The sequence below is a fragment of the Lynx canadensis genome, chromosome D3 (assembly GCF_007474595.2).
Source record: "Lynx canadensis isolate LIC74 chromosome D3, mLynCan4.pri.v2, whole genome shotgun sequence".
In the NCBI taxonomy this organism is placed as follows: Eukaryota; Metazoa; Chordata; class Mammalia; order Carnivora; family Felidae; genus Lynx; species Lynx canadensis.
The window spans coordinates 70,978,823-70,991,606 of record NC_044314.2 but is presented as its reverse complement, the minus strand read 5'-3'; the positions used below and the strand labels follow the sequence as shown (position 1 = coordinate 70,991,606).

The 12,784-nt window shown below is 60.1% G+C and overlaps 1 protein-coding gene across 1 annotated transcript; it reads right to left on the bottom strand.

Moving 5' to 3' along the window:
- Positions 1–1,091: 1,091 nt before the first annotated feature.
- CABP7 (calcium binding protein 7) lies at positions 1,092–9,742 on the bottom strand. Its single transcript, XM_030336647.1, has 5 exons — positions 9,614–9,742; positions 3,169–3,312; positions 2,163–2,275; positions 1,689–1,842; positions 1,092–1,459 (listed from the first exon to the last, which is right to left on the bottom strand). Exons 1-5 carry the CDS (start codon positions 9,720–9,722, stop codon positions 1,332–1,334), a joined length of 648 nt encoding a protein of 215 aa, XP_030192507.1. The 5' UTR covers positions 9,723–9,742; the 3' UTR covers positions 1,092–1,331.
- Positions 9,743–12,784: the final 3,042 nt, after the last annotated feature.

Genomic DNA, 12,784 nt, shown 5'->3' with positions numbered 1-12,784 from the left:
GTGATGTGGCTTCCTCCTTGCCGGGCGCCCTCAGCTCTGTGCCCTGGCCCCTGGTTGGAGGACGGGCAGGACTGGAGTAGGTGACGTCCTCTGCAGGGCGATGAGTGCTTGCTGCCCGTCTCCCTGGAGGGCCGGCAGAGGCTCAGCACAGCTGCGCAGACAGTGCGCCAGTGTGGCTGTGATAAGTGACTCCGGGTGTGGGAGAGGAGCTCGAGGACCCAGTCTGCTGTCCCTGTCCCCATGTCTGCCCATGCTGAGCTGGTGCCCGAACGTGGGGCTTGGTGGGAGCTGTGTCTCTGGCCTAGATGGTGTAGAGAAGTTGGGGGCCCCAGGTGGACAGGCCCCGGACTTGGAGTGGCCTGGCTGAGCTTCCTGGCACCGACAGTGCTGGGCTACACCAGCCCCTTAGCCCAGCGTGACACAGGGCCCCTCCCAGGGCTTCTGCCCCAGAAGAGCCCCCTGCAACGGGAAGGTTGCACAGGCTGCTCAGATTTGGAAACTCCCAGCCCCTGGTCTGCTTCCCTCCTCACTGCACTCCAGTTCTAGATTCTGTGCTGGGTGGTGATGGGCAATGTGGCCCTCAGGCCAGTGGGCCTCTGATGAGGGGGCTCAGAGGGTAGAGAGACTGCAGGGCCACCTCAGATGCCCCATCTGCCATGCGCTTCTGCCCTTCCTGAAAATCCCTGTTGAAGGGGGTCCTGAAGCCAAATCTGGGGGCCCTCTGAGTCTCAGGGTCCTCCTCTCTGAAATGGGCAAATTCTTTGGCCCCAGTGGGTACATGGAGGAAGGCTGGGTTTGAGTCTAAGGAGGGTCAGAGAAAGGGACCCCACAGAAGGCCAGAGGCCTTCCCAGACTTGGCCAGGGAATAGGACCCAGGAAACCCCAGCCTCACCCCCTCTCCAAGAGGAAGCATTCTGCCCCCATCTCCACCCTGCCCACAGCCCTGGGCAAATGTCAGGGACCACAGTCGGGCTGGCTGTGTGACCCTGGGCACAGGGTCCTCCTTCCTGCCTAAGTGCCCACAGCAGCTACAGGACCCTGTATAAATTCCTCCTAAACTTCCCAGGAGCCCCTGGACGGTGGGAAGAGTGAGTGCTACATTCGGGCCAGGATGGGCAAGGTGGAGGCGGGGCTGGGGGCTGCCCTCAAGAGCCACCACCAGGCCCTCCACAGCCAGGCCACAGCTCCATGCAGGGCCCACAGGGTGGGTGGGGTGGGGTTGCCAGATGTCCAGGACCTGAAGTACACGCGGCGGTGGCCCAGGGAGCCGAGTGAGGGAGGGGACTGCAGGCGGTGGCGGGCGCAGAGGGGGCCCCATGCACCGCGTGCGCCTACTTCATGCCGCTGCGCAGCACCTGGTTGGCTGCGATGAGCATGACGCTAATGATGAAGGCGATGGCGAAGGCGCAGATCAGACTCTTGCGCACGCACGTCTGGCGGATCTGCTGGTTGGAGCAGGCTGTGGCCGCCCGCCAGGGAGCACCAGAGAGAGACAGACGGGGACAGCGAAGCATGGAATCAGGAGCCGCCTGCACTTCCGCACACGGGCTTGTCCCATGGGACGCGCAGGGACACAAGGCTTGGGGCTGGCAAGGAGGCCCCCAGCCGCCCCCTGTCAACCCCTGGTTCCTCCTCCCCCTGCCCAAGCAGTTGGCCTGCCCATGGGGTACCAGGGGTCGGTCACTCACTCTCCACGTCCACGGGGCACTCCTCAGCTGTGCCCAGGTGGCTTTCCTCCTCCGTCATGATGATGTTCTCGATGTCCTTCATGGACAGGTGCTCACAGAAGGTGTCGTACAGCAGCCGCTTCAGCTCGTCCACGGTCAGCTTCTGCATGTCGCACTTGCAGAGGGGAGGAGACACAGTGCTCTGGCCACTGCCACCACCACAGCTGCCACCCAGAACCTTGCAGCCACACAAGCCCAACAGGCCTCCAGACTCTGGAGGACTGGAAACCACTCACTCTATTCCTTGAGTCCTCAACCACACCAGCCCCCCCCCCCCCCTCCAAGGGAGCCCATGGCTCTCTGGGAGACAAGACATCCAGTGGATAGAAGCCTGGGATAGTCATTCCCCTTTACAGCATGGCCCTGGCTATTCACCAGCCCCAGTACGGCCCTCCACAGTGTGCACACCCTAGGTCCCAACCAGCCAGTGCATACCTTCCAGAAGACAGTGTCAAAGTCAGTGCCATGAAACTTCTCTGGGATCCCCGAGGTAGAAAGCTTGGGTCCCAGGAGAGTCACAAACTCCTCAAAGTCCACTTGGCCGTCGCCTAGGGCAAGCATAGGTTCAATCAGTGGCCAGCTTACAACTGGGCTGGGTCCTGGGCCACCTCAGGCAGGTCCCACCTTCTCTGAGCCTTGAGTTATTTTCAGGGACACATAACATCTGCCAAGCTCTGGGCTGATGCTAAACTCACCAAATATGATGAGGCCCCACCTGGTAAAATGGAGATGGAGTGCAGCAGGTGGGCCCAAGTAGATAGGAGACCCTCAGAGTTTACTCAGAAACCATGGCTTCCCAGCACCCTGCTTCCTTCCCCCGGCAGGTGTGGGGCCTGACATTCTCCCCACACAGACAGCTCAGGGCACAATCTACCCAGACCACCACCTGCTCTCTAGGTGCATAGGAGGCAGGGCTGGAGGCCCACAGTGAGGACGAGGGGATGAAAAGAGAGGACTGGACATTACTGGTCTTTTTTACTCGTTTTTCTTTAATAAAATGCCAGGTGGCAAATGCAACTAAATGATTTTTTATTTGGGGTGAGGGGACCTGGGGTATTTAGTATACCCTTTCTACTTTCCTGTATTTCAAAAATTGCTCAGGGGGCACCTGGCCGGCTCAGTTGGTAGAGCATGAGACTCTTGTCTCAGGGTCATGAGTTCGAGCCCCACATTGGGTGCAGAGATCACTCAAAACTTAAAAAAAAAAAAAAATCTTAAAAAAATTGTTCCGAATACAGAGCAAGAGAGGCAGAGCTTCTGACCTCCGTGCGTGGATATGATTGGGGCCATCACACTCTGGCCTCTATTCTCTAGGCTGATAAATAGGTCCAGACCTGGCTGCATACTGCTATGGGCTTAGGGGGTGCCTGGGAGGGAGAGGCTCAAGGCCTCAGAGGCCCAGGTGAGGGGTGAGGAAACTGAGGCAGGGGGTGATGCTCACCGTCCATGTCCAGCCGCTGGATGATAACTTCCAGCTCCACCTCATTGGGCATGTAGCCCAGGGAGCGCATGGCTGTGCCCAGCTCCTGCTTGGAGATGAAGCCATTGCCATCGCGGTCAAAGACTTTGAAGGCCTCACGGATCTCTGTTGGGGGAGCAGAGCAGATTGGGACCTCGTCTCTGTCCTCACACCCCCCCTCCCAGGCCCCCAGGATCCCCAAACCCGCAGCCTGAGCACAGCATTGAGAATCCACTATGGAGCCTGCAGGTCTGACTGATCAGAGACAAGTGGCAGGTGGTCCAGGAGTCCACCATAGCACTCCCTTCTGGAAGCTCAGGGCAAGCCAAGCTGGGCAGCAAAGCTGTGCCCAGGCCCGTGGCACTGACGAGAGAGGAGAGCGCCCTCAGGGTCTCAGCCTTCGCTTGTCAGGCTCCCACAGCCTCTCAGGGCGTGCTCACGACGACCCCGTGTGGCGGGTAGCATGAGTCCCACAGGGCGGGCTCCTGGGGCCTGGTAGTGGTGGCCTCTGTGAGCTGCCAAAGGCTTCCCTGCCCACCCCTCACTCCTTCCGTCCCCCACACCCCCTCATTCCCATCACATGCTTCCTCCCTTGGGCTCAGCTTAGAAACTCCAGCCAACACTCCTTAATGGTGCCACGTGGGGCAGCCACCATCTCCAGCTCAGGGCTGACAGGCCTGCCAACTCCGTGCAGACTGTCTCCCCGGCCCAAGGTTTGGGGGAAGGCAGACACTGGATAGAGGGGCCACAGCAAGCCCAGGCCTGCTCAGATGTGGGGATTGTCCCTTGCATTGTACAGAAAGGGAGACTGAGGCCGGAGGACCTGGGTGACTCAGGGGTGGAGAGCAATGCCCTGGGCTGGGAGCAGTGAGTGACCTTGGGTCAAACTCCGTCCCACCCACAGTAAAATGCCCAATAGTGATGTGGGTATGACAAGAGTTTTACCAAAGATGTCTAGGAACTGCTGAGGGGTCCTAACCTCTCTCTGCTCACCTTCATTGTTACTCGGCCCAGGAAGGGCCCTAAAGAGCATTTTCCTTTGGTGGGAGCGGGAATCTCACTCCTCCCACACCCTCGCCGCTCCAGCTCCCTTGTTCAGTTCACCTGCCAGCCTCTTGGCCTTTGCCTGAGCCTTCCCCCAAGACTTCAACAGGCACAATCCTGTCCCTGGGTGTAGGTGTGGGTGTACTTGGAAGCAGAGACAGATGAAAATGCTCCACACTGCAGACCTGTAAACTGAGGCATGGAGAGGCAAAACAGCCAGCCCAGGGTCAGTTTGGAGTTAAGGCTGTTTCTGGTGAGAGCAGAAGTTAGGTTGGCCTAGGCCTGGCCTTAAAGGTCTATGAGCCCCTAAAACTGATTGTGGAATCCTGTGCCACGCAGTTATTCCCAGATCCCACTGGCCCCATTGAAGACTAGGGGCCATGGCAAGGTGGCCATGACCAAACTTTATCAGGTTCTTCCTACCTGGTGTCTGCACCCAAGGCCTGGAGGTTAGACCAGAGGGCATGCAGGCCAAGACAGAGACAGCAGGCTACAGTTGAGATGTCTGGGCCCCCAGACCACCCATCCTAGGCTGGGCCTGAGAATCTGGTCGAACCAGGGGCCCCTAAGCCAGAAAGGAGCTGGGATGGGAAATGTGGGCCCAGCCCAGGGATTTCTATAAACCCCAGATCGGAACTCCAGGCCAACTCCCACCTAGGGTTTTCCTGGGCCACTGATGAGGTGGTAAGCTCCTTATCACCAGAGGTATATATGAGCGGACACCCAGAGTCATGGAGGCTGCTGAGGGATTCCTATCGCTTGGGAGTCTCTAGGTAGAGATTAAGGCACTGGCCATGCAACCAGTTACACCCTCTGCCACTTTCACCGCCACACACACTTGGGTTTCTGGCCAGCACTGTTGCCCTCCTGACCAAGCCACAGGCTCTGTCCACCCCAGGTGTCCTGAACTCCAGCACTAGGAACCTGTTCAGCCTTGCTAAACACCAGCACTGCTCCACATCCGGGCCTTCGAACATGTGGCTCCTTTTGCCCGGAACTTCTTCTCTTCACCATGGTAAACTCAGACGCATCTCAGGTTCCCAGCATGGACTACATCACCTCCTTGGTGTCCTCCCCGCCTCCACCACCAGCTGACTCTGGCTTTCTTCTGGGCTCCCACAGACCCTGTTCTTCCCTTGCACTGACCACACTGGATTGTGAATTACTAGTGCCATGAGGGCAGGGACCAGGTTGGTCTTGTTCACAGCTGGGTCCCCATTTCCTGCAACAGTCCCTGTCTGTCGAGCATAAACATCTGCTGACCTAGTGATTTAATGAATGAATGACTGATTTGGAGAACCTACCCATCTGGAGCACACAGAGAAAAGAGCTGAGCAGAAGTTCATGCACCACTTGGTGCAAAGCCATCATTCAGAGCCCATTTACTCCTAGTTTACAAACAATCCTGGTAGGAGTAAGCATTTGCTTTCTGCTCCCCAAGCAGGCAAGAAACATGAGGGAAGACTGAGAATGCTGCTTGTCACCTTGTCCAACCGCCAAGGGCCCCACCCCTACCCACCCTATGGGCCACCACTGAAGAGTGGAATCAAGCTGAGGGCAGGGTCGAGGGTGCCACCCCCAAGATTTCTGGGTCAAGGGCTGGTTTTAGAAGGAGGAGCCCAGGGTCAAGCACCCCATTTTTCTGGGTCCTCAGTTTCCTTCTCTGTAGACGCCCATTTGGGAGATCACAAGGTGGGATGGCAAAACCCTCAACCCACGGTGGGGCTGCAGTGGGTGCTGGCCCCCTCCCCTGCCATGAGCTGGGGTCCAGGCTGTTCCTCCTACCCTGGCAGGGGCCGGGTATGGCCCCCAGAGCCCATGGCTGCTTCAGTTGGAGCCCCTGACCTTCCTCTGAGAGCTCTGAGGAAACTCACTGAGCTGGACAGGAGACAGTGAAGGACAGGTGAATCTTGGGTTATGTGGGCAGGTGACAGACCCTGAGGCATCCCCACAGGTCCCAAGAGGCACCAGCACTCTGTCGGGAAGCTGGAGTCCAGAAAGGGGGCGCACACGCTGGAGGTCACTCGCAGAGCAGGGGCAGTGTCTGTCCTCTGCAGCAGCTGCCATTCTCCGCGGCATTGGCCCCACGCCCCACCACTCTGGCGTCCCTGAGTTTCCAGTATGCGCAGAGGCGGCTGCTGGACTTGCAGGGAAGAGGGGCAGGATAGGGGACTCCCCCACCCTCCATACTCTGAATGCCCTATTTGGCCACTGTCGATGCAGGCTCCACTGTCTGAATGAGCAGGCCAAGTGCCAACCTCAGAACTCTGCCCTGGTGGCTGCCTGCCTGTCTGTCTGTCTGTCTCCTTTCTCTTCTCTCTGGCCAGAAAGGGCTGGGCCAGGGCCTGCAGCCACCTCACTCCTACCCTCAGGTGCTCAAGTCCGTTGATGCCACTGGGGCCAGCCTCTGTGCTCCTGCAGACCCTGGAGGGCTTTGCTGGGTGTATATGTCATGGCCGGGATGGTGGTGGAGCGGGATGAAGGGAAAATCTGGAAAGCCTGTGCCTCTTCTCAGGGTCAGACAGGCTGCAGGCCAGTTTGGCCCAGCCACATCTACTCTGCCAACTTCCACCCATGGCTCCCCAGGGTCACAGGCCCCCAGACGCCTTTGTCAGACCTTCAAGGACTCTTCTACCCAGACTTTCCCCAGATCCTGCCTTCCGGACCTGTCCTACTGCACACCATGGGTCCCTGACTCCAGACCTTTCACCCATCTCTCTACACTCCAGGCTCTGACCCATGCAGGATTCTCCCCCCCCCCCCGCCCCCTCCTTGGCCTCCCCTGCTGCTGCATCTGAACCCGTGAGCCCGCCGCTGCGTGCCAGGTCCCTTGATGAGCACCTCCATTGCATCCTCTGTCACCGGCAGCCCAAGGGAGTGGCAATGCCAAGCCCCTTTTACAGATGGAGAAAATGAGGCAAGAAAGGCAAGTGATTGTCCAAGGTCACTCCATGAGTTGATGGTGTAGAGATCTGAACCCAGTGCTGCCCGGCTGGGAAGCCCTCATCTACACCCTGTGCTCTCCACCTCCCTTACTGGTCCCTCTCCCCCTGGGATTAACCGCCCCCTGGATTTCTGCGGCAGGCACATAATGTCTGCAGCATTTCATCCCAAGCTGCTGGGCTCCCTCTTCTCTGCACATGTGGATCCTCCACCGGTGGGTGTCCTCCCAGCAAAGGGCCTGGGTCTTACCCAGACGGCCTTGGGGCAGGAGCACTAATGCAGGACACTGGCAGGGGGGGTGTCACCTTTTCCATCTAGCCCTGGCATTCAAGGACCACTGGGGCCTACAGAGACTTGGTCCCTCAAGAGGGCTTTTGGTTGCCTACAGCCAAGACAGAGGTCAGTCACGGAGGACTTTTTGCCCTCATCTACAGCTGCTCACAGGCTCGGAAGTAGGCTGGGGCCACCCAGGCATCTGCTTGTTCCACGACCCCCACTTGACCACCCCAAGGAGGGCCCTGCCCTTCAGATGCCCCCTGCCAGGGTCCCTCTGCTCCTCAGGGCCCAGGAGAAGGGGACAGGAGAGAAGCAAGGAGTGCATTTGGTGTGGCTGGTGACTAACGCTGCTGGGTTCCTGCCAGTGTGTCTGCCAGGCGGCCCAAGGGGAGCCTGCGGCCTCCTTGCCCCTGCACTGCCCTCCCTATGCCCGCTCACCCCTGCAACCCAGCCTCTGCTTGGCTTCTTAGAGGGTCTGCACCCCAGGGCTGGGAGATCAAGAGAAGAGAGACCCTGTGAGACATGGTGGGGTGCTGGAAACAAGGGTAGGGAATGAGGTGGAAGCTGCCGGGATTTGGGGGGGACAATGTTGACCCCTGCCCAAGTGGCCAGCAGGAGGGTATGGAGGAAGACCCATGGAGGCAGACACTGGCAGAGGGTCGGGGTGGCTCAGGGCAGGAGGAGACAATGGTGGGGAAGTGACGGCCTCTGCCCCATCCCCTGCCCTCTTGGTCCTCATCATACCTCTTCCTTTTCCCAGGCCCTGGGCAGACAGGGAAGACACCTGGGCTTTGGGGTTCAAGGCTAGAGACCCAGCAGTATCACTCATCTATCTGTTCTGCTCACATCAGACACCAGACCCCATCTCCGTGGCTCTGACAGCCTCTGGTGGCTTTCAGGGGACTTGAGAGGAGCAGGTGGCTCATAGCCTATGGTGCAGTGTGGTTTTGGGGGGGTGGGGGTAGCTACCTTTTTCTCTTGATCTTCCCCTCACCCAGTCTGACTCCCTTGAGATCTACCCTCTCTAGGGCTTAGGAATGAGGGAGGACCTCTCTCCATGCCTTCCCCTGTGCTCCCATCATCATCCCTGACTGCACTGGTGTCTCAGATACACCCCCTTAAGCCCTGATGAGCACCAGATCTCAGAGATCCCCGGACCCAAGATAACCAAAGGGAGGCCCAGCCTCTGGGTGATCTCAGCCCTTTACCCAACAGCAGACAAGTAGATCCCAGGGGTCCAAGACTCCCATCAGCTCAGAACCCCCACTCCACACCAAATAGGGCCCTAGGAGGCCTGGGAGAAGGGAAGACTGAACACCTGCCCCCAGCCCAGGAGGGAAAGAGCTTACAGGCCCCAGGGGGCTCACTGCTCCCCCAGAATCTTTGGTCCAGGGATTCCAGCCCCTGACCTCTGCTCAGATCTGGCCTAGACCCTGCTTTTAAGGTCCCCCATTCATGTTGAGAGACAGAGAGACTCTGGGGGGCCAGATTTGGGTCCCAGCCTCTGCCTTTCCCTTCCAGGCTTGGTTATCGAGACCAAGCCGCCCAATCTGGCCACTTGTTGTCGCCACCACCTCCTGGGCCGCCCTCCCGGCGCTCTGGGCTGGGGGTCCCTGCAGGGCTGTGGGGAAGGGGCTAAGGCCGCAGAAGGAACTGGGGACAGCCCCGCAGGCGTTAAGAGCAGGGCAGTCGCCCTCTCCCCTTCTCCGGCTCCCCGAGCAGATTGGATTTTAAAAGCGACACGAGCGGAATGTCAATTCGAGCGCAGAGCCGCGGGCGGGCGCCGCGGAGGGGATCAGGATGCGGGTGCTCCGGCCGGGCCCGCGCGGGGGACACAGCTCGGACCCCCACCCAAACCGCCGCGTTGCCGCACCGTCACCGCGGACTGCGCGGCCCCGTGACCCCGCTGCGGGGCTCAGCAAGTTTCCGCAGCGCGGGGGACCATGCGGACAGGGGCTGGGCCGCCCCTCAGCCTTGGCAACCCCCACCGCGGCACCCAGAGGTGTGAGTTGGTCCTGACTCCCCACGCAGCTGCTCGCTGGAGCGCCCACCTGGCAGCCGGCACCTGAGGACGGCCCCCCCACCCCCTGCGCCCCGAGTCCGCGCTTCACCTGGGCGCACAGGTAGGAGGGCGAGCGGGCGGGGGTCCCGGCGGGGCACTCACCCTCCAGTTCGTCCTCAGGGATGTCCACGGGGCGCTGCTCCGACAGCAGGTTGGGCACGGTGTAGATGCCCCGGTACATCAACGCCGCCGTCACCGGGTGGAACGGCATCTTGGAGGCTCCGCGCCCGCCCGCCCGCCGCAAACTTTGAGGTCGGGGCTCATGGGCCGCCGGCGGCCCCGGGGGCGGCTGGAGCGGGCGCGGCGCGCGGTTGCGGAGGGCGGCCCGGCGGCAGCAGCGGTGGCGAGGCGGGGGGCGCCCCTCCGGGGGCCTAGCGCCCCCGCGCCCCGGGCCACCGGTCCATGCCGCCCCCTCCCTCGTCCGGCTCCCGGCCGGGGCCCCGCAGGGGCGGCGGGGGCGGCGCCGTTCGGGCCTCTCCGCTCTGGTCGCCGAGCGCTGCTCCCGCCGCGCCCGCTCCTCGGTGCCCCGCGCGCTCCGCGCTGCTCGCCGCCCGCTAGTCCGCTCGCCGGCGCGGCCGCCCGGCCCGCCGCTCCGGCTCTCGCCGCCTCCCGTGCTCGCTTGCTCGCTCGCTCTGTGCCGCGCTGGCTGCGCTCCCCGCCTCCCCCGCCCGCCCGCCGCCCGCCCCCTCTGCGCTCTCCACCCCCCCTCCCGCCCCTTCCCGCCGCCGGCCCCTGCGCTGTCGCCCCTAGCCCGCCGCTGCTCCTTCTCTCCTTAGCCCCAGGTTCCCCTTTCCCCCTGCGGAGGATCACTGTCCCTCGCCCAGAGTCCGCAGCTACCAAGACCAAGGTGGGGGTGGGGCCCTTCCTTCCTGCCCCTTGGCCCGCCCCCACCCCCCCACGAACAGAACAGGGAACTGAGGACCAGAAGAGACCTGACAGAGAGGTGAGATGGGCCCCAGATGCCTGGGTCCTGGAGGAGAATCATACAGTATTGGTGTCAGGAGGGGCTCCAAAATGGGGAAACTGAGGCTGAGAAAGAAGGGCGTTGACCAAGGTCATAAGGCGCAGGCAGCAGGCAGAAGCTTGGGACGGATCTGGGACAAGCTACCTTGCCCTGTGGCTGAGACTTGGCAGCTGACCTTGCCCTGCACAATAGAGCCCCAGTCCTGGCTCCTTTCCAAGTCCCCACTACTCTGCCTGGGGAGCTGCCAAGGGTTTGTCTGTCTTATGCCTCTCCCCACCCCCAACCCAGGGCACTGAGGGACAGAGAGGTGGCTGGGTGCCTGTAGGGACTGGTGTGAGTTCACGTGGCTGGTTAGACTTAAGGTGTGTGCAAGGCTCACCCAGGCCCCAAGGCATGTGTGCGCAGCAGGATGAGGCGTCAGGTGTTTGTGGGAGCAGTATGTGTGTGCTTATATCTGTTATCCAGGAGGTGTGTTCATGTGTTTTTGAGTCCACATGCAGATGGATACATGTTGGGAGTGTGTATGGAAATCTGTGTGTGCCAAGGTTGTGAGCTGGTGGGGGAGGGGAGGGCAGGAGCTTCTGAGCAGGAGCCCATGGGCGGGTTGGGGGTGGTGTACAGGCCCATGGGCTAGGAGTGGCATGGGCATGTGTGCACAGATGTGTGTGTGTGTGTGTATGTATATATATATCCTATATATATATAGGGGTTGACCTTCTGGACTCTCCATGGCCCCAGCTGCAGGACCAGCCCCTGGAGGCCCCATTGGAACCACCTTCAATCAGCCCTGCCCTTCCCAAGCTGATTACATTTTTCTGTTTGTTTCTGCTTTTGTAGTTGATTAATCACAGCCCTATCTTGGGGCCTGAGGAAAGGGGGCTCAGGGAGAGATGCCAGCCCTGGCCGAGCTGGGCTGGGCCAGGCCTGGGCCCCAGCACTTCTCAGGCACGGCTCTGGAGGGGGATCCCAATAGCGTCCACAACCTACAGAGGAACCAGGAAAGACCCCAGCTATTTGTCTCCCCAGCCTCTATGGATCAGCTGGGAGCCCATTAGAACTGTAGGCCGGGGGTGTGAGAGGCCCCAGAAAAGCACCACTCCAAAACCCTCCTCATCCACCTGTCTCCTGGTCGGACGGTCCACCATCAAGCTGAGTGTTTTGAGCTCCCTTGGGTCTTCCAATGCAGCAGAGGAGTGGGGAAGAAAGCACCCAGAACTCAGAGCCAGGCAGACCTGCGGCTCCTGCATCTACCACCTCCTCACTGTCATAGGACCTTAGTCCCCTCTTGTAACCTCTTAGGGCCTCGGCTTTCCCTTTGGGAAGTGAGAGTGGCGATGCCACCTCCCAGGCAGTGGCGAGGATGAAGTGAAGTAACATATGAGTCTGCCAGTGCATCCCTGTACCTCTTGGGAGTTTCCTATTAGCATGAAAATTCCCCCAAGGAATATGAATTAATAATAATTATAGCTGCTATGTATTGATTGAGAGCATGAGCTATAGCAGCTCTCTCTTTCTGTGTTTACTGAGTGGCCAGGCTGCACCAGCCCAGGCCAACCAGTTCTAAATCAGGACCCCTGTGCCAAGGGAGACTGGGCAGGTGCTTGCTAAGGGGCTGATGGGAAGCCCAGCTCCCACTGGCGTCTGGAGAGGCTGCTACAGAGCATGTTTGCGCTCGCTTGACAGAGGGGTAGCTCCTGCTGCATCCCCTGTAGCTCCCAGCCTTGTTGCCCAGGTAGAGAATTTTCAAAGGACAAGGCAGAAACAATCTGCGAGTAAATTAAGCAAAAATCAAGTGAATGGGCCTACCTAATACAGCCAGGCCCTGTAGGTCCGTGCTGAGGGAGGGCACGGGTGTCCATGGAGACACAGGCCTCCCTCCAGTCTGTGGCCAAGGGATCAGGTTATACATCCTGTGACTGGGCTGTTCCCTGGAGCAGGCTCCCACCAGGTCAAAGGGACAGGACCCAATGGGGGTTGACAGCCTCAAGGTCACAGTACACCCCACTGCTTAGGCCATCCCTGGCACCCCTGTCCCTGGTGATTCAGGCCAGTCCCTGTCTATCTCCTGATGCAAAGCCATAGCCCACAGGGATGACTGTGGGCTTAGGGGACTTCCACGTGCCACCAGCTACACCTGCTCTCCCTTCTCTATCTGCCCATGGGTACCTGGGCTGTGCATATAACCTGCATGGCATCCCCCAAACCTCTGAAAGCAGTTTGGCCTTGCCCTCATTCATGGCTGAGGGCACTCCTGCTTAGGGAACTAAAGGGACCAGGTTGGGTCATGTATCATTGTGAGGCAGCACTGG

Coding starts and splice junctions, on each gene's coding strand:
- CABP7 (XM_030336647.1), bottom strand. CDS start 9,722: ATGCCGTTCCACCCGGTGACGGCGGCGTTGATGTACCGGGGCATCTAC. Junction 3,313..9,613: donor CCCTGAGGACGAACTGGAGG/GTGAGTGCCCCG, acceptor CTCCCCCAACAG/AGATCCGTGAGGCCTTCAAA. Junction 1,460..1,688: donor GTGCCCCGTGGACGTGGAGA/GTGAGTGACCGA, acceptor GGGCGGCCACAG/CCTGCTCCAACCAGCAGATC.